The sequence below is a fragment of the Leopardus geoffroyi genome, chromosome B3 (genome assembly GCF_018350155.1).
Source record: "Leopardus geoffroyi isolate Oge1 chromosome B3, O.geoffroyi_Oge1_pat1.0, whole genome shotgun sequence".
In the NCBI taxonomy this organism is placed as follows: domain Eukaryota; kingdom Metazoa; phylum Chordata; class Mammalia; order Carnivora; family Felidae; genus Leopardus; species Leopardus geoffroyi.
Window position 1 is genome coordinate 37,995,687 of NC_059337.1, and position 27,613 is coordinate 38,023,299.

General features: G+C 38.5%; 1 protein-coding gene and 1 long non-coding RNA gene across 9 annotated transcripts in view; one reads left to right on the top strand and one right to left on the bottom strand.

The window, feature by feature from the left end:
- Nucleotides 1–3,080: 3,080 nt before the first annotated feature.
- Nucleotides 3,081–27,613, top strand: part of LOC123582834 — a 117,372-nt gene continuing 92,839 nt past the window's right edge. For 3 of the 4 annotated variants that reach the window (XR_006704595.1, XR_006704599.1, XR_006704596.1), the window contains exon 1: nucleotides 3,096–3,237. This is a non-coding gene — a long non-coding RNA (uncharacterized LOC123582834). Of the gene's footprint in view, nucleotides 3,238–27,613 lie in introns of all 4 variants that reach the window. The other variant, XR_006704598.1, reaches the window with a different exon arrangement.
- Nucleotides 19,053–27,613, bottom strand: part of IQCH (IQ motif containing H) — a 211,544-nt gene continuing 202,983 nt past the window's right edge. For all 5 annotated transcript variants that reach the window (XM_045449327.1, XM_045449326.1, XM_045449328.1 and 2 more), the window contains 2 exons: nucleotides 23,991–24,099; nucleotides 19,053–19,606 (listed from right to left, as the gene is read on the bottom strand). In XM_045449327.1, coding sequence (XP_045305283.1) covers nucleotides 19,490–19,606; nucleotides 23,991–24,099 — 226 coding nt within the window. In that variant the 3' untranslated portion in view covers nucleotides 19,053–19,489. The remainder of the gene's footprint in view (nucleotides 19,607–23,990; nucleotides 24,100–27,613) is intronic.

The window sequence follows — 27,613 nt, forward strand, 5'->3', positions numbered from 1 at the left end:
CCCCCCGGGGCGCGGTGGCGCGTGCGCACGAAGGTCTTGCGGCCTCCCGCGGAAGGAGCGGAGGGTGCTTGAGGGGCGGGCCCAGTGACCGGCGCTGGGAGTAAGGGTCAGCGGCGCAGAGGAGGTAATTAAGTCGTCACGTGTGACCTAATGTAGTTAACAACCCTGGGGCCCCGGGGGGAGGGGGGCGAAGGGGACTTGGGGGGCTTATCGGTAGGGGTGTGAGGAAATCTAAGGCTTAAAACAAATAACCACCCTAGTGAGTGGCAGAACTGACACCCAGATCTCTCTTCCAAGCTTTGGGCTCAAGTGAGATTCTTAGATGGCGTTGTCGAGATGTTTGAGAAGGTGACCTCGAGTTAAAGGCCAAAAGCCCCCAGATTTGCACTGGCTGGTGAAGTCGGGAAGCACTTTTATGTTTAGGTCTTCAATGTCATGTTCACTGTTATTTCACATATTTCAAAATAAAAAGTTTATTTTTAAAAACGTCCCACATCTCTCTGTGCATTGTCCAGATGCCCCCCCCCCCCCACTCCTTCCCAACTAAAGCTTGGTGACTGCCAAACCAGCCTTTTAGTTATAAACCTTTATAATTCTCAGCCACCCATTATCAATCTATTACTTTAGGAAAACCTTTTCTCAAACTCCCCAGCCACTTGAGGTATTATAAACACCTGCTTTTAAAAAAAATTTTTTTTAAGTTCATTTATTTTGGCAGAGACAGAGACAGCGTGTGTGAGGGAGAGGCAGAGAGAGGGAGAGAGAGAATCTCGAGCGGGCTCCATGCTGCCAGTGGGAGCCCAAAGGGAGGGCCTGAACCCCAGAGACCAGGAGATCATGACCTGAGCTGAAACCAAGAGTGGTATGCTTAACCGGCTGAGCCACCCAGGCGCTCCATGAACACGTGCTTCTAAAGAAACATTTCTTCCAGTTTGTCCTAAACTCATCTTTTTTGGAGAAACCATACGTAAAGAAGATGATGTGTCTGGAAAGCATTGTATGTAAAAAAGAATCATGTATAAGCACTATATGACAACTATTGGGATGTACGATAGTGTGGCTAGTTTTTACATTTTCCAGTTTTTTAATAGTTTTTTTTAATGTTTTATTTATTTTTGACAGAGACAGAGACAGAGACAGAGTGGGAGCAGGGGGAGGGGCAGACAGAGAGGGAGACACAGAATCCAAAACAAGCTCCAGACTCCAATCCAACAGCACAGAGCCTGATGCCGGGCTCCAACACACAAACTGTGAGATCATGACCTGAGCAGAAGTTGGATGCTCAACCAACTGAGCCACCCAGGCACCCCAACATTTTCCAGTTTTTATTGATTTGTTCAGCAAACATTGAGCACCTGCTACCATGTGCCAAATTTTGAGGGGCCTTGTAGTCCTGCAAATAATTTGAACTTTACCTTATAGGATTCCCTATTAGATAAAAGTTTTTTAAAAAGATATTAGGTGGATGCTTTGGATTACGTGTCTCCCTTTCTCTCTGCCCCTCCACCACTCATGCTTTCTCTCTCTCTCTCTTTAAAAAATAAATAAACAATGGGGCACCTGGGTGGCTCAGTGGGTTGAGGGACCGACTTCAGCTCAGGTCATGATCTCACAGTTTGTGAGTTCGAGCCCCGCATCAGGCTCTGTGCTGACAGCTCATAGCCTGGAGCCTGATTCTGTGTCCCCCTCTCTCTCTGCCCCTCCCCCACTCACGCTCTGTCTCTCTCTGTCTCAGAAATAAATATTAAAAAATAAACATTAAAAATTTTTTAAAAAAGATTTTAGGTGGAGGCATGATGTGGTTAGATTTGCAACAGAAATGGCTAAGGGAGGCTAAGACAAGTCAGGGAGATGATATTCAGTATTGTGATTTTCAAATTAAATTTTAAAAAGCATTGGAGTCTTTTTCAAACAAAATCTGTCACAGAACCCCAACGTAGAAAGTAGATGAAAACTTGTGTTTTATTATTAAACATTTAGAAGTTCAAATTTTTAACATTAACTGTATAGGTAAATTTTTAAAAATGAGACTGGTTTGTTGTCTTGGGGTTTTTTGTTTGTTTGTTTGTTTTGTTTTTAGCAGACAAGGAATTTATAGGAAGGAAATTGGGTAGCTAAAGTAATAAATAGGAAGTGTGAAGAACCAAGCTCAGAAAATGGGAAGGAACCAAGGGAGTCTGTGGATGGCAAAAACCAAGGGAAACTAGTCCCTAGTTTTTTAGTCTGCCACTGAAGCCATGACTCTGCTGTTTTATGCTCAAAAATTTTTGAAGTTGGGGGTTGTGGACAACAGTAGCAGTTAGGACAACGACAGGCAGCTTCAGGACAGTTTATTTCTTATTCTTTTGTTTTGGTTGTACACTATTAAGAGTATTCTGATCCCTCCAGAAAAGTAAATAGAAATTAGAGTGGTTTTAAAATGACTTACCTTGAAATCTTGGACACATGCTTCAGTTACAAAGATGGCAGGAGGAAATTAATTTTGAGATCTACACTAAGATGACTTAACCTCAAATTAATTAATGTGTGGGTGGTTTGCAATATGTTAGATTTGGGCATTGTATCTCTTGGCAGTATAAAAATCTATTTAAAAAATGAAATTTGAATCAAACATTTGTGGAACCTGAAGTATGTCTGAGAAATTCTAGGTTTCGTGGCATATATAAAGTAAAAAACACTGATAAAGAGAACCACATATTTAGATTAGGTTCGCTGTATCCTCCCATTAGGGCTTGAGAAAAGGGCTAGGGTACTGAAATATTTCTGCTGGAAGGCGCCCTCTTGGAAAAACCTCATCAGTGATGAGGGTTTCCTTAATTCAAGGTTCCGTGACTATCTCTCTCTCTTCTACTCTACGGTAGGAAATTACTCCAAAGAAACCAGATAGATGGTGTATCACACTAAGGTATTCAAGGGTGTTTGAATGGAATATTATCTTAACCTAAAGATACAGAGCTGGGAGACATGACTTCTAGCTATCTCTTCTGACTTTTAAGATTACACGGTACTGGTTCCATAATTGAAATAGATAATTTCTCAAGAAATCCACAACTCAGACCAGTTCCAAATTTTTTTTAAAGGTTTTATTATTTTAAGTAATCTTCGTAGCCAACGTGGGGCTCAAGCTCACGATCCTGAGATCAAGAGTCACTCCACCAACTGAGCCAGCCAGGTGCCCTTAGTTCCAGTTCTTCATGACCATGAAACAAAGGGGCTTGGAAGTTGGCACTCAAAAACGTAAGTCAATGCTTAAAAAACATTTTGTCCAATAATTAAGAATTAATGCAGTAAACACACAAATATTTTGCTTTACACAAAACATGGAGAAATTGCAAACCCCTGAGAAGGAACCCCTTAAAAATACCTATGAAGATTGATGCTGTGCACAGAATTTAGCATGTGCATGGATATGATGTTACTTCTAGAAAGAAGGGATTTAGCCTTCTTGTTTTTGCTTTAAAGGCACCTAGGATGCTACCGTTGTTCAGAACATGTTAAAAATTGGTTCTTCAAAATTGATAAATTGTAATATATTAAAATTAAGAATTCTGTTCATTGAAAGGCACAATATTACTAAGAGAGTCAAAAAGTAATCCATAGAGTGGGAGAAGTATTTGCAATACATCTATCAGACAAAGCATTTGGTATCTAGAACAAATCACTAAAAAAAGACAATCCAATAGAAAAGTGAACAAAATATTTGAATGTATTCTTCACAAAGGAGAATATCCAGATGGGAAAAGTGCTTAATTTCAGTAATCATCCAAAAAATGAAAATTAAAACCACATTGCAATACCATTACCCACCTACCAAAGTAGCTGAAGTAGGTAAGTAGGAAAGTACTAAATGTTGATGAGGCTATGCAGCAATTAGAGCGTTTATACACGGTTGGCAACCAATCTGACAAATTTTTTGGCAGTATGTATTACAGCTGCATATGTAATATTGTCTGCAATGTTATGACCCAGCCAGGCTGTCTTGGATATATTTTGTGTATATATTTGTCATATACATGACAAAATACCACAGACTGGGTGCCTAAACAACAGAAATTTGTTTTTCACAGTTCCAGAGACTGGGAAATCCATGATCAGCGTGCTGGCTGATTGGGTTCTTCTTGGAGAGAGTTCCCTTCCTGGCTTATAGCTCCTTCTTACTATATCCCCCCATGGCATAGAGAACTAGTTCTGCTGTCTGCCTCTTTCTCTTCTGATAAGAGCACCAGCCCTATCAGACGAGGGTCCTACACTTAAGACCTCATTTAACTTTCATCACTTCCTGAGGGACCCTATCTCCAGACAGTGTCACATTAGGTATTAGGGCTTCAACATATGAATTTCAAGGAGATGCAAACATTCAGTCCATAACAAATTACGTGCACATGTTCTCCAAAAGACAGGTAGTAGAATATTCATAGCAGTACTGTTCATGTGTGCAATATTCAACCTGAAAATTACTCAAATGACGGTAAATAGTAGAGTAGATAAACAAATTGTGGCGTGTTCACTTGATGGAATACTATATAGCGATGACAATCCATTCACACATAGCATGTGTGAATCTCATGAACATAAGGAAGAGTGAAAGAAGCCAGACACTAAAGTACTTATAATATGCTTTCATTTATATGAGGTATAAAAACTGGGCAGAATTCATCTTTGCTGTTAGAAGGCAGGATAGTGTTCACTCTTAGCAGGGGTGAAGGTCTAGGGGGGTGGGCAGTGAGTAGAAGGTGTATGAGGGGACTTCTTGGGTGTTGGGGTTACTCTGTTCTTTTATTTATCTCTATATTTATTCTTTTAAGACATGTTTTAGAGTAATTTTAGGTGCACAGAACAATTAAGAGGAAAGTACAGACATTTCTCCTGTATCCTCTGCCCCCCAAATGCAGGGCCTCCCCCTATTATCAACATCCCCACTAGAGTGCTACATTTGTTATGATTGATGAACATGTGATTGATCTGGATTCTAGTTAAATGAGTGTAGTCAGTTTGTGAAAATTCTTCTAACTGAACATGTATAGTATGTGCGTTTTTCTGTATGTGTATTATACCTCGATAAAAAGCTTGAAAAAGATCATGAATTCTACAGGTGGTATTACATATTAACACATTCTATTGGTAGTGCTTATTAAGAAATACACATAGAGAGCATACATAGTGGACATGACCCAAACATATATAGACCTCATATATATATGTGACCTCATACATATATAGAATATTTATTCTTATGTTGTTTTTACAACCTTGCTGTGAGATTATGATTTACTTATATTTTTCTAATGTTGTGATTTAAAAAGAAGTAGGGTAGGCATGCAGATTTTAATTCACTGCTATTCTTAGGGCAGAGAGAATTATAGGCAAGACACTGGGGATATATGTCAGCCAGTTGGTAAAAGATAAAGGAATTATGAAAAAGAGATATAAATGTTCACATTTAGGAGTTCATTTATAAACTCCAGTTTGAGGCTTGAGGACTTTTGGTTCAAGGAAAGAAGGACTATGGAGATGCTGCTGCCCTGATTCATATTCTAGCATGCTTTGGAACTTAGAAACAGATACCCCCAAAGAGCCACTGACCCTGCTCTCCTAGGAACCCAAAATCTGCTTAATGGCTCAGTGCCCTCTAAGCCAAACTCAGCACCAGGGGAGGTGGCTTGAGTTACCCCTACAGCTGGATGAATACTCATTAATTCTTCCCACCCCCATTAATGGCAAACTTTGCTTTTTGCTCCATTCCTGTATTTTTTTTTTTTTTCATTCTTGTATCCTTGTGTCTGCCCTGGCAAGGACGGTATACATTGGCTTTATGCAAAATTATCCTCGTGGAAGTACTGAGTTATAGCAGAAGTCATTCGGAAAGGAAAAAACTGTGTATTCTTACCTAGATCTTGAGTCCTGTGGAACTGATTGATGTTCTGAAAGCCTCCAAGGAGTTGGCTGGCAGCTAGGACTGCTGTTATAAAGAGTGGCAGGAAGCATTACTCTGGTAAAACATGTGACTGTGAACACAGAGGGTACAAAGATGTCATCTAAACTGCACGTTTTGTCTAAAGTACTTTCAAGCTCTACCCCCACTGGAAACTTCCTAAAACCAGGGACTTAATGCCTATTTTGTTAACCTTTTTGATTCTAGCACCTAGGACAGTAACTTGGCCTATGGTTGGTACTCTACTTCTTGAGAAAATGACCAAAAAAAAAAAAAAAAAAAAAAGTGAGTAAAGTGAATATAATTAGTGTATGGAGAAAATAATTATAATATGTAGGGTCAGTGGTTTGGACTTAATTAAAGTTTTAATTTTGGTAGAGAAATTAAGCTATAGAGTAGGTAAGAAACTGACCCAAGATCATACATCAGAATCAAGTATCAAAATTCTGACCTTCCAACACTCTGTGAGCTTTTCATTAGAAAAACATTTCTATTTCCTTCTCCTGCTGTGGATGCTAGAATCCGGTGGCAAGGAGACATATTGGTGACTTTTCGAAACCAGATAGCGATTTATGCTAATAGATAACACAATCCATTTTATGGGCATGTTTCCAATATTACAAATCCTATGTAGTCAGTGTTTGGGGAAGCATTTGAAAACATGGCCAAATAAATTTACCTTGTCATATGGGTCATAGTTATGTTCCCAGCTTTGTAAAGTGAGCTTTGTTTTACTAACAGATACAGGCATGAAAGCATATGACATTTTTGTAGCACAAATTGCATTTTCATACTGAATTCCAAAGATGTTGTGGCTTTATTGCTGATCTTCAATCCACAGTGGCTTTTAGCACTTTAGCTGTAAGTCTTTATGCCCCCTCCCCAGTCTCACTGTCAAGTAGTTAATGATCTATAAACAAATACTGAGATGCCCTAAGGGGGCTTTCCATTTAAAGGGGCCTTGAATCATTTGATAATAGAAATACAGTAGTCCACCCACTGATTTATGATTTGTCAGTTTAGATTTCGAAGTGATGTTCTGCTGGTATTTCAGATGGGATAAGTTTTTAATTTTCCATACAATTACATTAAATGTTAGTCCAATAAAACTTTCTTTTTTTATAATTAAAATCTTAAGTTTATTTATTTTGAGAGAGAGAAAGAGTATGAGCAAGGGAGGGGCAGAGAGAGAGGGAGGGAGAGAATTCAAAGCAGGGTCCGCACTGTCTGCACAGGGTCTGATGCGGGGCTCAAACCCACGAACTGTGAGATTAGGACCTGAGCCGAAATCAAGTCTGAAGCTTAACCGACTGAGCCACCCAGGTGCCCCAATCCAAGAAAACTCTGAAAAAGTGGCCACAGAGGGTAATAATAGGAGCATAATAGTATCTACCAGTTCATGAGTGTTTCTTCTTGCTATGTAGTTTGCACCTATTGTCTCATTCTGAATGTCAGAAGTTAGAGAAGTTGAAATAGTTAATTACACTCACCGAGCTGATAGGTAATAGAGCTGGGTTTTGAAACTTCATTGGCAATACTCAAAACCTCATGTCTTGAACATAGTTAAAAAGAGTTACATGTTGCCAGACTCAGCTATAAATGTTGCTGACACAAGTGAACATCCCTTAAATGTTGCATAATTAAGAAATAGCATTGTAGTTCTAAAATATGGCCCTGCTAGCCTAGAAGTCTATCTGTTTCAAAGGAAATTTGGGAGCCTACATGATTAAAAAAAAAAAAATGACTTTTAAAACTAGATCATTTGCAAAATTTATATAAAACAACTATTACTGTGTGTATTCAAAATACAGTTTAAAAAATCTTTAAAATTGAGATATTTTAAAATATCTTGAGAATTTTAAATTTGCTAAGAAGTTTGGGTACCATACACAAAGATCCCAACTCTAAGCTAGTTATCAAGCTCTAAAAAGTGGGTTTTCCTCAGGGACCCTGAGTAAAGCATATATGGAATTTTTTTGGACTGTTTTTATAACTTCTTGGTAAGTCTTAATGTTTTATTCAAATTAAAAAGTTTAGCTTTAAAAACTTTGCATCTGGCCATAATTTGGATGGGTCTGAATAATAACACTGCTATGGATAATAGGCACATTTAGTCCAAGCCACCATTTCAGTGAACCACAACGTGTGGTTCAGTTTTTTTGTTTTTTTGGTTTTTTTTTGTTTTTTTTTTGTTTTAATTCCTTGTTGCTGTTTCTAATAAAGCAAGATGTTAAAGCTAACTACATGCTCTATTAATTATATGAAGGTGAACTTGAGTCATATTTGTTACTGAAGATGATTAATAATTACCAGTTCTGCACACGTTTCTGGTGCATTTCAGTAAATAAACAGGGTACATTGTTGGGTAGTAATTGATTAATTAGCACATTCATCCTACACAGCTCAATGGTCTAAGGATGCTGAGTTTGAGATATTGCTCATAATTATTACAAGAAACAAATCTGTTCCATTTTTCAGTTTATTCTTCTGTATGCTAAGATTTTTTTTTAATCGAATGCCTAATGGTTCAAAACCTTATAGGTTTTATTCAGATAAATCAACTCATGAAGAATTGCTAGTCATAATCTCAGAATCTTGTTTTTGTGTGAACTAGGGTGAAAACTTTTACAAGGCTAATGTTAACATTAGATCTTGCTGTTAAACTGGATCAAATACTGTAAATATAGGGCACTTCCCCACCATGCAGGAAATGCTCATTGAGCACCTATGCGCAACAGGGGCACTGGAATCTCATTTGCTTCCCAACCACATCAAATAAGCTCAGGATTGCAAGTGTCATCAGGTTGGCACTTCTCAGCACCAAGCAAATATACTGTGTAATCTTCAGAGAAGTATAACAGCATGTATTGTTCGCTGATTTAACTATGGAGCAATTTAGGATTTTTTTTTTTCTAATTTATTGAGCCAGCATGTAGTTGAGAGATAGTGTAGTTGAGACAGCTTTGGATGGGGAGTCAGGAGTCCTGGATTCTACTCTATCTGTATTCTTTTGAAGAAGCTATGTGATTCTGGGCATATCACTGCTCCCGTCTCTAAGCATGGATTGCTCATCTGTAAAATGACAGGGTCAACCACGGATGATGAGATCCAGTGAGGAGCCTAGACTGCAGAAGCAGATAGACCTAGGCTTGAGTCTGCACTCCCTATTACTGGTTTTATTATTTTAGGGAAATTATTTAACCTTTTTTGAGTTTTTGCTCTGTTTACTTTGCATTTATTGTAAGGCTCAAATGAGATATGAAAATAGTTTGTACACTATAAAGTACCTGTGAATATAAGGCATTGTTAATATTATTAATAATGATCTTACCTCGTTGACCTTAACATGTATTTTGAAGAATGCATTAGAGTGCCCATGCACACTCTAACAATAGGGGATTATTAACATCCTCTGTGCCATTATTAACATTGCATTGAATAAGAATTTCTGATGTGTCTGCATAATTTATCGCTAAGTGAAAAGCACAGTCTTCAAAACAGTATATCTGATATGATCCCATTAAAAAATTATACAAAGTTAAAAGACTCTATATAATAGGAACTCAATATATATATGATAAGAAAACAAATGCGATATATGTATTAATCAAGCAACTCTTACTTATGATAGGTATACTGTTCTAGGAGTTACACTCTTAGACATATAGTAAAAAATAAAAAAGTCTATTTTGTAATACCACATATCGTTAAATGCTTTGAAGAAAAAGCAAAGTAGGGGGATAGAGAGTAAGGATGGGTGCTACAGGAGGGAGGACCCCTCTGGTCTAGTGACAGTTGAGCAGAGACTGAATGTCGTGAGTAAGTGAGCCCGGCAGACTTCTGGGAGAAGAGTGTGCCAGGAAGAAGGAATGGCAAATCCAGAGACCCTAGGTAGGAATAATAGCAGATAAACCCCCCAGCTTTGACGGTAATTCTCTCTGGGTGGTGAAATAATTGTTGATTCTTTTTAAAGATTTTATTTTTTATTTTATTTTATTTTTAAAGTTTATTTTTATTTATTTTGAAAGATAGAGAGCAAGCAGGGGAGAGACAGAGAGAGAGAGGGAAACAGAATCCCAGGCAGGCTCTGCACTGCCAGTGGGGCTAGAACTCACTAACTGCAAGATGATGTCCCAAGCGGAAGTCAAGAGTCGAATGCCTAACCAACTGAGTCACCCAGGCGCCCTTAAGATTTTATTTTTAAGTAATCTTTACACCCAACATGGGGCTCAAACTCACAACCCCGAGATGGAGAGTTGCATGCTCCAACAACTGAGCCAGATAGCCGCCCCCACCTTCTTCTGATTATTGATTTTTAAATTTCTTCCCTGAATGTTCCTGTTTTTCAAAAGTTTTTGTTTTTTCTATTATTTATTTTTTAAGAAGCTATGTTATCATGTTTGTTTTTTAATCATGGGCATGTTTCTGTAATTAGAAAAATTTTTAAACTCTACAGGTGTACTGAAAGACAACGTAATCTTTAAAAATATTTATTTATTTATTTATTTAGAGACAGAGAGAGAGAGCACAGGGGAGGGACAGATTGAGAGAGAGAGAGAGAGAGAGAGAGAGAGAGAGAGAGAGAGAGAATCCCAAGCAGACACAGAGCTGGATGCAGGGCTCAAAGTCAAGAACCATGCGATTGTTACCTGACCCAAAGTCAAGAGTCAGATGTTTAACTGAGCCACCCAGGTGCCCCAAAAGACAAAGTAATCTTAAAAATGTTTGTAAGTAGTTTTAAAACCTTATGTCATCTATATGTTTTTGTATTCATGGTTTTAGTACCAAGAATCTAAGTTAGTAGAGAGAATAAAGGAAGCCGAGAGATTTCTGCTCTGGCAATGAACTTTAAAGAAGTGTTTTAGCCGTAACAATCAATGCAGGCTCCATAAAGGGATGGGGAATCACTGTAATTCCCGATCCTTTTTCTAGCCCTCCTACATGGATGGCAGAACACTTCCTGGGAAGGCTGGCCGGACCACTTACAGACATGGCCTAGGAAACAGTGTATTTTAGGTCAGTAAAATATGGGATTAAAGGTGCCAGGTAAAATTAGTTTCAGGGGTTTATGTCTCATTTCTGCAGCTCACCAGGGACTGCACCTGCTATACAGAAAAATGAAGTGTTGCAAAATGTATCATCCACCTCTTTCTGAGCTCAGATACAAATTAAAGAAAATCTCAGAGACCGTACTGCAGGCTGCTCTCCAGATGTAGAAAGGAGAGCTTTGGGTTTACAGAAACAAAAATGCACACCTGAAACTTAGATTCTCATTTCTATCCCATCTATTTTCACCCCAGTCTTCTAGTACCAAAGGTACACATTTCAGCAGTTCAGGTATGATGCTTTCAAAATAAAATGTTTCCATTACTTTAGGTGATTACCAAAACCCAAGAGAGTACGAGAAAAGTAAAAGCCCAAAGAATGAAAGACATGATCCCAGTCTAAAGGTTATATTTGGCTTGCTACTATCTTTAGTCAAAACAAGTTCTTCTGAGAGAAAACTGCATCTCAAAGAATTATCTTTTTTAATTTTTTTGGTAATGTTTATTTTTGACAGAGACAGAGCATGAGCAGGGGAGGGACAGAGAGAGAGACAGGGACACACAGAATCTTAAGCAGGCTCCATCCATGCTCTGAGCTGTCAGCATAGAGCCCAATGCAGGGCTTGAACTCATGAATCGCAAGATCATGACCTGAGCCGAAGTCGGACACTTAACCAACTGAGCCACCCAGGTGCCCCATGCACCTCAAGGAATTATCTTAAAATTATAAAACATTTTGTAACTTTTTAAAATCACAGCCATTTTGGATAGTAGATAAGGGAACTTAAGAGGCTATACAAAGTTACAAAATATTATCATCCATGATTTACAATGAGTGGAAGAATAAAGCTAAAAGAAGTCACTTCCTTGTGTGGCATATATGGTTTTAACCTTTTTGGTACTTTGATGATGGTTGGGGTAGAATCATAAATCATTAGAGCTGGCAGGAAGCTTAAATATCAGTTCCATTTTCTTATTTTATGTACCAGAAAACTGAGGACTGGAGAGAAGTTACTTGTCCATAAAGGAAAGAGCTGGAACTAAAACCCATCAAGACCTTTAAATCTAAAGCAAATGTTGTGTGCACACACGTGTGTGTGCTTGTGTATATTCTATGCCCATTTAGAAAAAACTAAAAATGTCACCTAATCATTATGTGTCCCTCTACATATTTGCCAGTGAACAGAAGCATTTGCCCTACATGCATCTCTGCTTGCACGAGCAGATACAGCACTTAAGTCATGGTCTGGTGTGAATTCTAGAATATTCAGACTAAGAGTATTAAGCTTAGGATAAAACTTTCAATCTTTGATGCTAGGGAACCTGATGACAGCTTTGGGAGCTTGGAACAGCAGGGTGGTTGTGACATTTCCACTCCATGTCCCTAAGTTCATTATCACTTTTTTTTTTCTTTTAATTCAAGAGAGAGCAAGCGAGCAGGGAAGAGGGAGGGAGAGACAATCCTAAGCAGGCTCCATGCTCAGCTCGGAGCCCAATGTGAGGCTCTATCTCTTAACACTGGGATCATAACCTGAGCTAAAATCAAGAGTCAGAGGCTCAACTGACTGAACCACCTAGGCACCCCTCCCTCATTATCACTTTTGATAATAGAACTTCTAGTGAAGACTTTCATATATTTTTCTTTACCAGCCTCCCCAAAATTAGATTTCTGTTTCATTTGCTGCATTAATTGAAAACAGGTTCATTGTAAAATAGAAAGAAGAAAACTCTACCATTAAGAAGTAACTGCTGTTCACGATGAGAAACCACCCCACACCTGTCAGAATGGCTAAAATTAACAATACAGGAAACAACAGATGTTGGCAATGGTGCGGAGAAAGAGGAACCTTCTTACACTGTTGGTGGGAATTCAAACTGGTGCAGCCACTCTGGAGAACAGTATGGAGGTTCCTCAAAAAGTTAAAAATAGAACTACCCTACGATCCAGGAATTGCATTACTAGGTATTTACCCAAAGGATACAAAAATACAGATTTGGGAGTGCCTGGGTAGCTCAGTTGGTTGAGCATCCGGCTTTGGCTCAAGTCATGATATTGCCGTTCCCAAGTTTGAGCCCCACATCAGAGTCTGTGCTGATAGCTCAGAGCCTGGAGTCTGATTCGGATTCTGTGTCTCCCTCTCTCTACGCCTCCCCCACTCATATTCTCTCTCTCTCTCTCTCAAAACATTTGAAAAAAAATTTAATAAAAAAATACAGATTTGAAGGGGTACATGCACCTTGATGTTTATAACAGCATTATCAACAATAGCCAAACTATGGAAAGAGCCCAAATGTCCACTGATTGGTGAATGGATAAAGAAGAAACAGTGTATGTATACAATGGAATATTACTCAGCCATCAAAAGAATGAAATCTTGCCATTTGCGACAACATGAATGTAGCTAGAGTGTATTATGCTAAGTGAAATAAATCAGAGAAAGACAAATACCATGTGATTTCACTCATATGTGTAATTCAGGAAACAAGACGGGTGAACATTTGGGAATAAAAAAAAGGAGACAGGGAGGCAAACCGTAAGAGGCTCTTAACTATAGAGAGCAAACTGAGGGTTGATGGAGGGAGGTGGGTGGGGGATGGGCTAAGTGGGTGATGGGTACTAAGGAGGACACTTGTGATGAGCACTGGGTGCTGTATATAAGTGATGAATCAGTAAATTCTACTTCTGAGGCCAATATTACACTATATGTTAACAAACCACAATTTAAAAATTTGAAAAAAAAAAAGAAGTAACCACTGTTAACATTGGGCGGGGGGTGGGGGACTTCCTTAGAGTCATGAGTGTGCATGTGTATGCACATGTACACATTTTTAAAAAGTTATAACTGGAGTCCTAGCCTTGATGCTGTTTAAAAATATGCTTCTTAATAATTGTCATTTGGTTGGCTCATTTGGCGGGGCATCTGACTCTTCATTTTGGCTTGGGTCGTGATCTTATGGTGGTGAAATCGGGCCTTGTGTTGGGCTCTGTGCTGGGTTGTGGAGCCTGCTTGAGGTTCTCTTTCTCCCTCTCCTTCTGCCCCTCCCTCGCTCGCTCGCCCATGCGCTCTCTTGCTCTCTCTCTCAAAAAAAGAATAAAGATTATTGCATTTTCTTATGTTCTCCTAATCCATGATTTTTTTAAAAAACTGCTTTTTGAGGTATAATTGACATTCAAGCAGTGCACATATATTTAAGGTGTGCCGTTTAATAAGTTTGACATATGTATACATCCAAGAGACAGTTTTCACAATCAACATAGTGAAACTATGTTTCTGTTAGTGAAACTACTAACAGAATTCCTTCTGTTCCTTCGCAATCTTTCTATTCCTCCCCACCACCTGCCCCCCAGCTTCCCACTTCCAGGCAACAATTGATTTGTTTTTTATCACTATAGTTTGTATTATTTAGAATATTATGTAAATGGTATGTACTCTTTTTTGTCTGGATTTTTTCCATTCAGCACAATTATATTAAGATTCGTTCATGTCTTTGATTTTATCAATAACTTGTTCCTTTTCATTGCTGAGTATTCTGCTGTAAGGATGTTCCATAATTTATGCATCTACATGTTGATGGACATTTAGGTGGTTTCCAGTTTTTTGGGCTATTAGAAATAAAATTGCTATGAAGATTCATGTACAAGTCTTCGTATGAACATACACTTTTCCTCTTGAATAAATAAGTGCCTAGGAGTGGAATGGCTAGGTCATACAGTACTTATAGTAACCTATGATTTTTTAAATGGCTGTACAGAGGTCCCTTATATAGCTATTACATAATTTTAAGATAATACCTTATTGTTGAATGTTTAGACCTTTCTAATTTTTCACTATTGCAAATGAATTTAATTTTTTGGCTTAGAAACATGGCTATAGATACTCAACATAAAAATCGGGGCACCTGGATGGCTCAGTTGGTTATGTGTCTGACTCCGGCTCAGGTCATGATCTCGCGGTTCATGAGTTCGAGCCCCACATCTGGCTGTGTGCTGACAGCTCAGAGCCCAGAAGCTGCTTTGGATTCTGTGTCTCCCTCTCTCTCTCTGCCCCTACCCCACTCACGCTCTGTTTTTCTCTCTCAAAAATAAACATTAAAAAAATTAAAAATAAAAGATAAAAAAGAAGATGAGTAGAAAGGCATTGTGAAGGGAACCTGGAAGTTGTGTGTTGTTAGATCATTTAAAACATTTCAGTGACTGCAAAATAAGTTATTTTGTATTCTCTGCTGGGAAGCCAAGCAGAATGAATCTTTAAATGAAGGAGAATTTGAGTTTGAAGTCATTTTCCAACCAATGGAAGTTCTACTGTTTTGTTGTCAAGTTTATGGGACCATGATTTCCTCACAACATTCCTGGATATGAGGTGACTGCAATAAATTTGGGTGTGGCCTTTATTTCTGGGAGCTATAATTAGCTATTTGGTCTACTTTATAACATTTTGTTAAATAAAAAGATTCTCAAAATGTAGTTTTACTCATTGTTCTCTCTTTCCCGCACACATGCATATGACATATGTGGTAGCAACTATAGAGGTAAAACAAAATGTTTACAGAGTGGCAAAGAAATGTTTGGGAAGAAAACCAGTGTCAAAAAAATACCTAAACCGAAAATGCTATTTTATACATAGATGCCGAAGCTATCTATTTTCTGTGCTATGTTTAGGGTCTTCTTATAACCAAACAAAAGTTGTTTCTACCAACAGATTTTTAAACAGCAGGGACATGCTTATTATTTACTGTCTTGGTATCTTTCCCTCATTTACATAAATACCCCAGCAACCAGCAGTATAAAACTAATAAAAGCCAGGGTCCTCCATCAAGTGCAATAAAGTTTCACAACCATGAGTTAGACTGTTAGAGTGAAAAATAAACCTATATATGTGGTTATGAAGGGTTTTTTTGGGAAAGTGTATAATCACATTTCAAAGTTAGAACTTCCATTGAAAGTAGCAGTGCAATAATAATACTTAAACATTTATGTAGAATGCTTCATCTTGGAAACACTCTCCCAGCATTGGCCAATTAATCTCTACTGCTTCCCTGAGGAGCAGGTATTACTATCTGCCATTTTTCTGGTTAGAAAATTGAGGAGGGTGTGATCAGCCCAGAGAAGGTGAGGGCTGGAGAGACAAGTTTCTGACCCTCACTCTTCTGTGACTCTTGGGGATGTAACTCCTGACAGAATGTATCCAGTTTCTGTTCCACTTGGATACAATCATCAGTAAAACAAAGATCTACCTAGCAGCTTAGTCTAGCTCAGGCTTATAGATAGAGTCCTTACCCTGCTGAGGCACACCTTTTGGGAAGAATGGGATACAAAAAAGATTTGGGAGATCCACGGCACATTTCATCTGCATTTGCAATGAAGTGGACCAAACTTTTTCCAGTGAGAAAAGCAGCATATACTTCGCTCTCCAACCCCCAACTTCCACTGGCGACTTATAGTTTTCCAGATGAGATACTACTATTAGTACATTTAAAGAGTTGAACAAATTTGTTATGCACCTTGAAGCCAGAGGAACAGTAAAATAAAACTAATGAACATTTACATTTTTGGAAATACCATTAATGTATGCCTGAAAAATTCTGAAAGATAAACATTTAAATGTTAAAATACTTATTACCTTCCCCAAAGGGACAGTGTTGGGAACTAATGAGATAACAAATGTAAAGTGCTTTGAGCTCTTGGAAGAAAGGTGCCAGGTGCGTACAAATGATTATTAATTGTTAAAGCTATCAGATGTTACTAATATATTACTTATGATAAAATCATATTTTTATACCCAAACAATAGGATCCTTGCAATTCTTAGGATGATATAGCTGAAATAATGCTCCTAACCTCCTCCCAGGTTACTGTCTTGTTGGGAGTCCTTTCTTAACCCTTCCCTAGTTTCTGGACCTCATACGCATTTTCAAACAAACACGACTTCACAACTTCCAAACCCTTCTGCACCTTTCCATCATCAGTCCTCCACCAGTCTCACAGATCCATTGACACCACATTCTCTTCTCTTGACTTCTTTGATTACGCAATTCTGATGCCTCATGATGCTGTGAATTGTGCAAGTTGATTTTTTAGCTGGAAGTGTAAGTTGAACTGTCCTTTAAGCAACACTAGGATTTGTTATAAAAAAGTGTAAGTCCCTTGTGTGATCTGGGACAAGTGAATCTGAACTTTCTACTTTACGCAACACGCCAGAATTTGTGGTAAAAGAGCAAATCCTCAATTTCATTTAGTCTTGAGAAATGCACTGAGATACGCTCACTAAATCTGTTTCCTCATTTGTCAAGTGAGGGCAGTAGTAGCCTGTACCCACTTGGGGTTGTTGGAAGGATGCAATAAAATAATGTATGTGGCGTTTCTAGTACATTACACACTTAGCCCACAAGTGTTCATTAAAGGTAAATGTAAGTAGGTTATGGAAGGTAGGTAAGTAGACAGCAGTTTATCATTAAATATTATCTATTTGGTTTCTTTAAAATCAATAGAAAATGGGTAATAAGTAAAGGGACATCCTCTTATTGACAAATATTTCGTTTCCTCAGGTAGAATAGTAAAAGCTCAGTAACTCATCTCAATTTATGTTCAGGATGCTTGAAACAATGTACACGTACATGTGATTTTTTTCCAAGCTTACCTTAGTTTACTAGTAGCACAGTATCTTTGCTACATATATGTGCTCAAAGATAACGGACTATGCTTCTTTCCAAATGTTCTGTAATTAAAACATTTCACTAATTTCATCTGGTCCTCTGGTTTCTTCCACTTAATTACCTGAAGTGATTGTTTCATCATACCAAATTTTCTCCTTTCGTTTTGAAGCTGTAGGTTTTTAGGTAGAGAACCTTACTCCCAGTAATTTTCTAGTAAGACCTGAATCTGAATATGAGGCCTGAATTTGGAAATAGGCATTCTGTGGTGTATGCTAATGAGAGATGCAAGGAGGGAAAGTGCATTGTTTGGGAAAACCAATCACGGTGGGTACAAAAAAAAAAAAAAAAAAGGTACAGGAGAGTGAACTCATTTACTCATTTTACTATTGCCAGCAGCTTGAGGCTTGAGAGTGCTAATCAAAATTCACATACAAAACTTCCCTGATAGATTAAACAGTTTTGTACTGTTAAGAGGGGTTCTCACCATGTGAAAGATCCACTGCTGTGCTGAACAAAACAGAGACAGTTTTCTTTTAAAGTCCAGAGCAGATGAGAGCCATAAGGAGACAGAGGGTTTCATTTACTCTCAGGACACGATTGTGCCAGTGAACTAATGAGTCTCTTGGACCTTATGTTGCTCTGGCTTCAATGGAGGCGAGACACTAATGGGCATGTAGTACTTCCTATCCGTCAAGTGTCTGGACAATGGGCCCCTCATATGGATTAGAATGATCTGGCAAGAAAAAGAGGTCATCGTTGTACCTAGCACAGGCAGGAAGCCTGGCTAATTCGTGTATTTCCAACTATAGCAAAAACAAAAGCTGACACACACAAAAATGTTGACTTTACCGCAGGAGCTCTTAGCTTGTGGCTAAGGCACAGTTAAACATTACTGAAACTCCATACATAAAAAAAACCTCCTTGTTTCCCCAATACATTAGAATATTTTTGAAGATGTAAAGGTTATTCTTTAAAACAAGTCTGATTTTGTGTTGTGACTTGCATATTTCACCCTTCGGTAAACCTGGCTGATAACTGAAATATTTGAATGATTGTGAAGCAAATGCAGAGAGTGTCAACGCTGCATATTTTAAAAATTTGCACTTCAAAAGGTTCTGTCGGATTACTATTGTAAAAATCCTACTGCTGTATTAAATGGAGAATTAGAGATTACAAATGTTCATTCAAGCTAGAGGGCTCGAATTACAGTATATATTAAACTAAGAGCAGATACTGCCACCTAGATAAATTCTGATGCTTTGGTTAACTAGATGTTGGCTTGCCTTACTTTTTGAAAAATGGCAACAACAAACAATAGTGGCTAGGTACAAAAAAAAATACAGTGAATGATAAAGGGTCGCTTAAAAAATCCATGTAAATGTAATTTTCTTGGGAAAAAAAAGACCTTTGTGTTTTGCCAAATAGCAATGATTAAGCCTTTATTTAATTTTTTAAATGTAGAAGACAAAATGCTGTTAGAAATAGGAGGGCAAAACTCTATAAAGGATAAACAAAAGCTCCATAATCCTGAAGTTTATAAAGAGGTAGATCCCGAAGTGTTGTCAGGAAGACTTGTAACTTTCTTGTTAGAATATTCCTTACTGAATTCAGACAGAAGAAGAGATTGTTCAACACTCTCAAGTAAAGCACAAATAGGTTTTAGTTTAGTAAGTAAACTAAGATCACTTAGTAAATAATTTTTTTAAAGGAGCATTACATTATAATCTGTTCTACTACACCTCCTAGCAAACAAAGCAAACTAACTCCGCTCCCCACTTTTATTCGTCACAGCAAAAAGAATGTTGCCTTTTTTCAATTCTGGATTAAAATCTAAAATCAGCAATATATTCCAGGATCATTCATTTATCAGGTTTAGAGGGGTTTTTAGCATCTATGGACTGTTTGAGTTCTTCTTCAAATCTCATTTTGTTTTCCTCTGTTACTCCTAGAATGGCTTCAATGTCATCAATGGCGGTCTGTAAATGAGCAATAAAAATAATATTCATTACTTATTTTTTTTTTTAACATTTATTTATTTTTGAGACAGAGAGAGACAGAGCAGGAACAGGGGAGGGGCAGAGAGAGAGGGAGACACAGAACCCGAAGCGGGCTCCAGGCTCCGAGCTGTCAGCACAGAGCCTGACACAGGGCTCGAACTCACAGACCGTGAGATCATGACTTGAGCCAAAGTCGGATGCTCAACCGACCGAGCCACCCAGGCGCCCCAAATACTCATTACTTAAAGACCCCTTACAACTCTTTCTCCCATCCAATTATTTGTTCCTTTTTGGACTTGAGTATAATTTAGACTGGTTAAACTCAAAACGTTCCTGTCAATGAGCACCTATCTGCAAATTGTGTCATCAGTCTTGAAATAAGTAAAAAATATGAGAGTAAGAACTTGGAAACCATCATAGAAATTTTTATGGCTGCTAAATCTAATGGGGGAAAAAAGGGACTTCTATGTTATACATCTTTAATTTTTTTATTTCATTTTTCTAGTAATTCATTTTTGTTGTATTTTACAGAAGTACTGATCCATGGTAAGTTGGAAAAAACAAAACTTCAGTACAGATAATTTGAGAAGCACTGGTCTAGTCATCCTAAAGTGAGGGCTAGTAGGCTGATAGTGTTTATTTCCATTGTTTTGTTTGTTTTTTTCCATTGGGCAGAAAAATGCCCCCCACCTGTTTCCCCCATTTTTTCATTGAGGTAGTATTCACATACCATAAAATTCACCCTTATAAAGAGCTCAACTCAGTGATTTTTAGTATACTCAGAAGAAACCATCATTACTATGTAATTCCAAAACATTTTCATCACCCTGAATAGAAACTCTGTGCCCATTAGCAGCCATTCCTCATTTTCCCCCATCCCTAGCTCCTGACAACCATGAATCTACTTTCTGTCTCTATGGATTGGCCCACTCTGGACATTTCACATAAATGGAATCCTATAATGTGTGGCCTTTGTGTCTGGCTTTCTTCACTTAACATAATCTTTTCAAGGTTCATTCATGTTGTAGCATGGATTGGAACTGCATTTCCTTGTTATGGCTGAATAATACTCCATTTTATCTAATACCTATTTTTACTTGGTTGCTTGCACTTTAGGTATCATATCTAAGAAGGCATTGCTAGCCAAAAGGTCATGAAGATTTATACCTGTGTTTTATTTTAAGAGGTTTATCGTTGTAGCTTTTACATTTAGGTCTTTGATCCATTTTTATTTAGTTTTTATGTATGCTTTGTAATAGAGGTACAACTTCATTTGTATGTGGGTATCTGTATTCTCCAGTACCATTTGTTAAAAAGAATTATTTTGTCATTCTTGTTAAAATCGATTGACTATAGATGTTCAGGTTTAGTTTAGACTCTCAAGTTTATTCCATTGATCTATGTCTATTCTTATGCCAGTACCACACTGTCTTGAATACTGTAGCTTTGTAGTTAAGTTTTAAAGTTGAGAAGCAACTTTCTTCTTTGTTCTTCTCTTTCAAGATTGTTTTGACTATTCTGTATCCTTTGCATTTTCACAGGAAATTTAGGATTATTTTATAAATTTCTGCAATAAAGCCAGCTAGGAAGTTGGTAGGACTTCCACTGAATCTGTAGATCAATCTGGGGAGTACTGTCATCTTAACAGTATTAAGTTTTCTACTCCATGAACACATGGAGTATCTTTCTATTTATTTAGGTCTTCTTTGTTTTATGATGGACAGATCTTGTACTTCTTCTGTTAAATTTATTCGTAAGTATTTTATTCTTTTTGATGCTATTGTAAATGGAATTAAAAAAATAATTTTGGGGGCACTTGGGTGGTTCGGTTGGTTAAGTGTCTGACTCTTGGTTTCAGCTTGGGTCATGATCTCATGGTTCAAGAGTTCAAGCCCCACATTGGGCTCTGTACTGACAGCACGGAGCCTGCTTGGGATTCTCTCTCTCCCTCTCTCTCTGCCCCTCCCCTGCTCGCTCTCTTTCTCTCTGTCTCTGAAGATAAATAAATAAACTTAAAAAAATTAAAAGATATTTTTGTATTTTTGATTTCTAGTATATAGAAATGTAATTGATGTCTGTATACTACTGATCTTGGGTCCTTCTTGAATTTAAGTGTATTAGCTCTAACAGGTTGTTTCTGGGTTCTTCAGGATTTCCTACATACAAGATCATGTTATTGAAGAATAGAGATAATTTTACTTCTTTCTTTAAAATCTGGATGCCTTTTATTTCTTTTTCTTGCTGAATTGCCCTTTCTAGAATAGGGTAATATGGTGATGAATAGAAGTGGTGAGAGCAGACATCTTTATCTTGCTCCTGATCTTAGGCGGAAAACTTTCAGTCTTATACCATTAACTATGATGTTAGCTGTGGGTTTTTCCTAATACCCTTAACAGGTTGAGGAAGTTTCCTTTTACTCCTAGGTTGAGTGTTTTTATGAGGAAATGGTATTATATTTTGTTAAATGCTTTATCTGCACCACCTTCCATTTTTATTCAGTCTTTGTAAATCCTTGTTTATAAACTGAAAATACTTATTAGAATGTCGCTAGGGTGGTAGAAAATATTACCAAAAATGAATCTATTCCACTTTCAGGTTTTTGTTATTATTTCTATTTTATTCAGATTTATTGCTTTTGGGCCTTTTGGTGAGAGTAAAAAAAAAAAAATCAAGATAACACTGACTCACCTGAGAAGGCTAGAAACCATGAGATATTTAAAAGCTACTTGAGAATATCTGACTTTTGATGATTTTGAAAGTCAGGTAAACAACAGAGAAATAGCCTTCATTTTGTCAAGCTCAGGGTTTACCAAGTCTGTGTGGTCTTAGTCTGCCCAGGCTGCTATAACAAAATAACCAGAGACTTGGGGGCTTAAACCACAAAAACTTCTTTCTTATGGTTCTGGAGTCTGGGAAGTACAAGGTCAAGATGCCAGCGAATTTAATTCCTGGTAAGAACTCTCTTCCTGGCTTGCAGGCAACCATCCCTTCTTGCTGTATTCTCTTAGGGTGGTTGGGGAGCAGAGACAAAGCAAGAGAGCAAACAGACTCTCTTGTCTTTCATAAGGGCACTACTCACATCCAGAGAACCCCATTTAAACATAATACCCCTCAAAGGCCCCTTCTCCATATACCATCGCATTGGGGGTTAAGGTTTCAACATCTGAATTTTGGGAGGACATAATTCAGTCTGTAGCACTGATTGTTATTTTTGGACAGACTAAACTGACCATGCTCACGCAGACTAAATTGCTCAGGATTTTGCACATGGCAGTAACTGATGAAATGATACTAGTTGACAGTAACTTAGAATATAAATGAAGAGCTAGGTCCTTTTGGACCAGTGAAAGTTGATGCAACCCTGGGCCTAATTTTCACTGAGTCTTCTCAGTCATGTTGTGGGAAAAGCAATGGTCATTCTTCCGACTCATAAAATCATATTGAAGAGGAATTATCATCATTATTACTGTTAGAACAGGCTCTAATGCAAGGAAAAAAACATTCAAAATTTACATTTTTACAACAAGCTTTTGTTGGGCTTTCCATTTAAGAGAAGGATCACATGTGGTTTCTGATTGAGTCCTCTGAGTTACTTGACCTGTTTGTTCAATCATGATGAAGGCCCACGCGGGGAATCAGATGCAGATCTTGGTGATCAATACGAAGTGTTTATCTCTGCTCTGCCAGCGTTCCAGAAACTCTTGTGTGGATCTTGCTCCGTTTTCTTGCTCTTGTACCTGTTTCTCCAGTTTGGAGACTTCTAAGCAGTTACATGCAAGTAGCTTTCTGGACCAACATCTTTAAAGGCCATTTGGAAGCTTCAAAAAGGTTAGTGATGAAATATCTGCTCCACTTTGGAGAAACAGTGGAGTAAATGACCCATGTGTATGCCACGGGCTTTTTTTTTGTTTCTCTCTACAACACTTTATCCTTCCTGAGGTCTCAGCACTTCTCTGGTCTACATATGTGGATTCCCCAGGAATCCTTGGCCAGACATTGCATTTTCTGAAATGTAAGTAGATTCCATTCAGGATTTTTGGTTGTGACAGTCTCCGTTTTGGTTCCATTGTGACACTTGAGTTTCACCTCCCATATCACAAAGTCCTGTTGTCATGTAAACTGGGTTTGGTAATGGCAGCAACTTAGAACAAGTCTACTATATTTCAAAGAAAAAATTTCAAACTATTAAATTTAACTAACAGGTTCGGTGGGAACCTTATAATATTGACCCTGTACATTATAAGATATGTACTGCTTCACAATAAAAAAAAAAATGGTTTAGCACTTGTTTACAATACAGCATGAGGTATTTTCAGTCCTTGTATAGAAATTAACCAGAATCGTTAGTTAATTAACACCTCACCTTAAAATTGGTCTCGCCTTGCATATTAGGTGCTGATATTTCTTGATGGATGATGAAGAGATTTCGAGCAAAGGTCATGAGGACCCCCTGGAGATCCTCACCGATTGTTCTGTTAATGATATCCAAACAAATGAGTTTACCAACGATTCCCCTCACAAGCTTAAAAACAATCACCCTCTCATTTGTGCCTGTCTGGTGATGGAATTTAATGAGTATTTTCAATCTCACAAGGTGGCAATCTTCAGGGAGATATGAAAGATGAGGCTCCATTTTAACTTGTCAACAAAGAGGATTTGTGCAATAAATATTTTTTTATTAATCAACTTAGCAGAATATAAGAATAGCTTCAGTCATTTCTAGCGAAAGGCTACCACTGAGCTAGGAAAGTAGTATTAGCTCATTTAAAAAATTGTTGAAATCAGTTTAAAAGAATTGTTGCTAAGTATAATTCATACCTAACAATGTCTTTGTCTACAGAGCTGTTTGCACCTCAGTATTCTAGAGACTTTTGTCTGGGAGTTATTTTCTATTTTATGTATGCAAGCAATTAGTGCTATGTATGAGTGTGCTCCATCCATGTTCCTAGGAGAATGTGCCCCATTCCTGAACAGGCATCTTTATAAAACCGAACACACACTTGAAGAAGATTTCAGAGACAAGTTGCATACCATCCTGTGGTCAGTGAACATTCTCAAACAACTAGACTGTTGTAAGTTTTAACTTAGAAACGAAACTTCAGTTTATTTCTTCTAGTTACTTTGTGAACTTTCTGTATCAAAGGAGAAAAACGGATTAAATGAATGGATTGATTTTTAAGAATTGTTCGGTCCTGAGGGTAGGATACCAAAGATACTTCAGGCAACTGCAAAGGACTTTAGGTCACTTCCTTCCCAATTGTTACCTGTAAAGTAAGTCATCCTAGAGTGCAAGGCTTAAACACTTTTGGAATGGCTGCCTTCCAGCCTGATTGGGCTTTCCCATGGGTCAGGCTGGGAGCAGAAAGCTTCCCAGGCCCCAGGACAGCAGACCATTTGTCCTGCCACTGGCTATGTGACTTTGGGAGGAAGTTACTTCTTTGTTTCTGAAATGAAGGACTTTGACTGGATTAATGCTTCCAAACTTTTGGAGTTACAGTCCCCAAAGCCAAGGACCCTTACCCCTCATAGTTACTGAACTTTAGTATCTATCTCTTCTTTTATAATAGTCAAAGGCAATGTCAGAGTCAGTAATTTTTATTTCTGTTTATTAAAGCAATTTTTTAAAAATTTTATTTTAAGTAGGCTTCATACCCAATGTGGGGCTCGAACTCATGACCCTGCCTGAGATCAAGAGTCACTGCTCTACTGACTGAGCCAGCCAGGGGCCCCAGAGTCAATAATTTTTAAAAGTGATTTGTACTTGGGGCACCTGGGTGGCTCAGTCAGTCAAGCTTCCAACTTCAGCTCAGGTTATGATCTCATGGTTTGTGAGTTCAAGCCCCATTCGGGCTCTGTGCTGAAGTGCAGAGCCTGCTTCAGATTCCCTGTCTCTCTCTCTCCTCCTTCCCCTCCCTGCTTGCTCTCTCTCTCTCAAAAATAAATAAATAAACATTTAAAAATAAATAAATAAAAGTGATTTGTATTTCATTGCCACAGAGTCAGTAGGTATTAGACCCTGGCTGCTTCTTGAAGCAGATTCCTGGGCCCACTTTAGATCAACAAAATCAGAAATTTTGGGTTTGGAACCCAGGAATGTATAGTTTCACTGAGAACCCCAGATGATTCTTATGTATACTAAAGATTGAGACCCATACTTTAAAATATTATAGTGTGTGTGTGTGTGTATGAAGTGGGTCCACATATATGGATTCATGCCCCTCTCATCATCCCTTCTTAGGCTTCTGGGGTCCATGGTCCCTAGGAATTAACCTCTATTAATTCATTTCTAGAATTTCCTTCATTTTCCTTCCTTGAAAGTTCTTCTTGAATTCTGCTATTCCCAGAAATATACTAGTATAAATGGAGTCAACGTGAAGTTATCCTGGCAAAGCCAAACCACCAAATTCTGGCCTGTAAGGTCATCCCCCTGGGAGCCCTCCTCTTTCCTAAACAGGTGGCTGACTAATGTTCTTCTCCTGATGTGAACTGATGGCAACAAAGCCAAACAAAGCCCAGGCATCTCATGAAAAGCCTCTCCTTAAAGCTTCAGAGAAAATCAACAAAAACAACACAAAGATGTGTTTGCTCATCTTTCCTTTTTCCATATGAATTCTCAAAAACAATGTCTCCTGGCCATTGTTTATTAAATCATCTTTCTCAACCTCCATGACTACATGTCAGTGCAATTTCTGCTGTACTAACTATAATTCCGTCCTTTTATGGCACATTCAAGAAAGCGCAGCTGCATGCAAGTGAGAATTTCAGGGATAATCTTGAATCCTACCTAATACTCAAAAACTAAATTAACAAGCTTGGTGCAAAATTGCACAGGTAGTGATGCAGTTCACAGTAGGCTGAGAATCTCTTTTCCATAATAGGGTTCTCTATACAAGGCAGCCGTACTATGTGGGAAAAGCACACTAGATTCAGAGTCATGAGACACAACTACTGTGTGATGCTGGCAAACCACATCCCTACTCAACGCCCCCATTTCCTTTGTACACTATGAGAGTCAGTTAATTCCCAGGGTCCTTCTTTGCTCCAACATTCTCTGGTTCTATGGCTACAGGAAGGGATGAGAAAGATAAGATAGGAAGCAGTGGACAAGGCTCTAGAGTCTTCAGGAGGCCCATGTCAATCATCAGTGCCCTTTCTGTAGGATATGTGAGTAGTAATACCATCTACACCAGTAGGACTATTTCCACCACCAAAGCTAGCCCGCCCATCAAGGCATCCCTGCCTGAAATCTCAGGAGCAGGTATAGGCATAGCTGGGTGAGCTCCTCTTGGTCACCAGTCTACGTTATTCATTCTGTGGGCTTCAGCATCAAACCAGCCCTGCTGCTTGATCAGTTTGATGATTGGGGGTTTCCTTTTTCACATTAGTCTTTTCTGTCTCCTCGATTCCCTGATGCTGTCCTCTTGCTTGGTTCCTCTGTGCCGAAGTACCCATGTGGATAAGTCTTCCTGTGGTCCATACTGCAGAAACTCTGCCTCTGCCCTATTAACACTATCCCTGTTTCATCATGTCAATTGTAGGACGCAAGTCCTGCTCCTGCCTGTCAGCCTCTGCTGGGCTCTACCACCTGCCAACAGGCCTTCTTTATGCCGTCCCCTTGCTGGCCTGGGTCTGTAAGAAGAGCAGCATCCTCTTTGAGCTCCTATGGTTGTGCTCCTCGCCAACCAGCCCTCTGGATGCCCTTTCACTCTGTAGGTGACCTTTCCTAATGCTGTGAGCTGGTTGCTCCTTGGTATGATCTCTAGGCACCTGGAAAGCAGAGGGCAGCTCCTTCCCTGCACATGTATAGAGGTGTCCCTGGCTCTATTCTCCTCCTGGACACGAACATCCAGGCAGATAAGGTGAATGAATACTTGTTGGGGTGTTATGTCTCATTCCTGTTGCTCTCCTGAAAGTATAACAAAAGAGTGGGGAAGAGAGGCTAAAATAAATGGTGAAGGGACTCTTCTAACATGACCCAGTGAATTT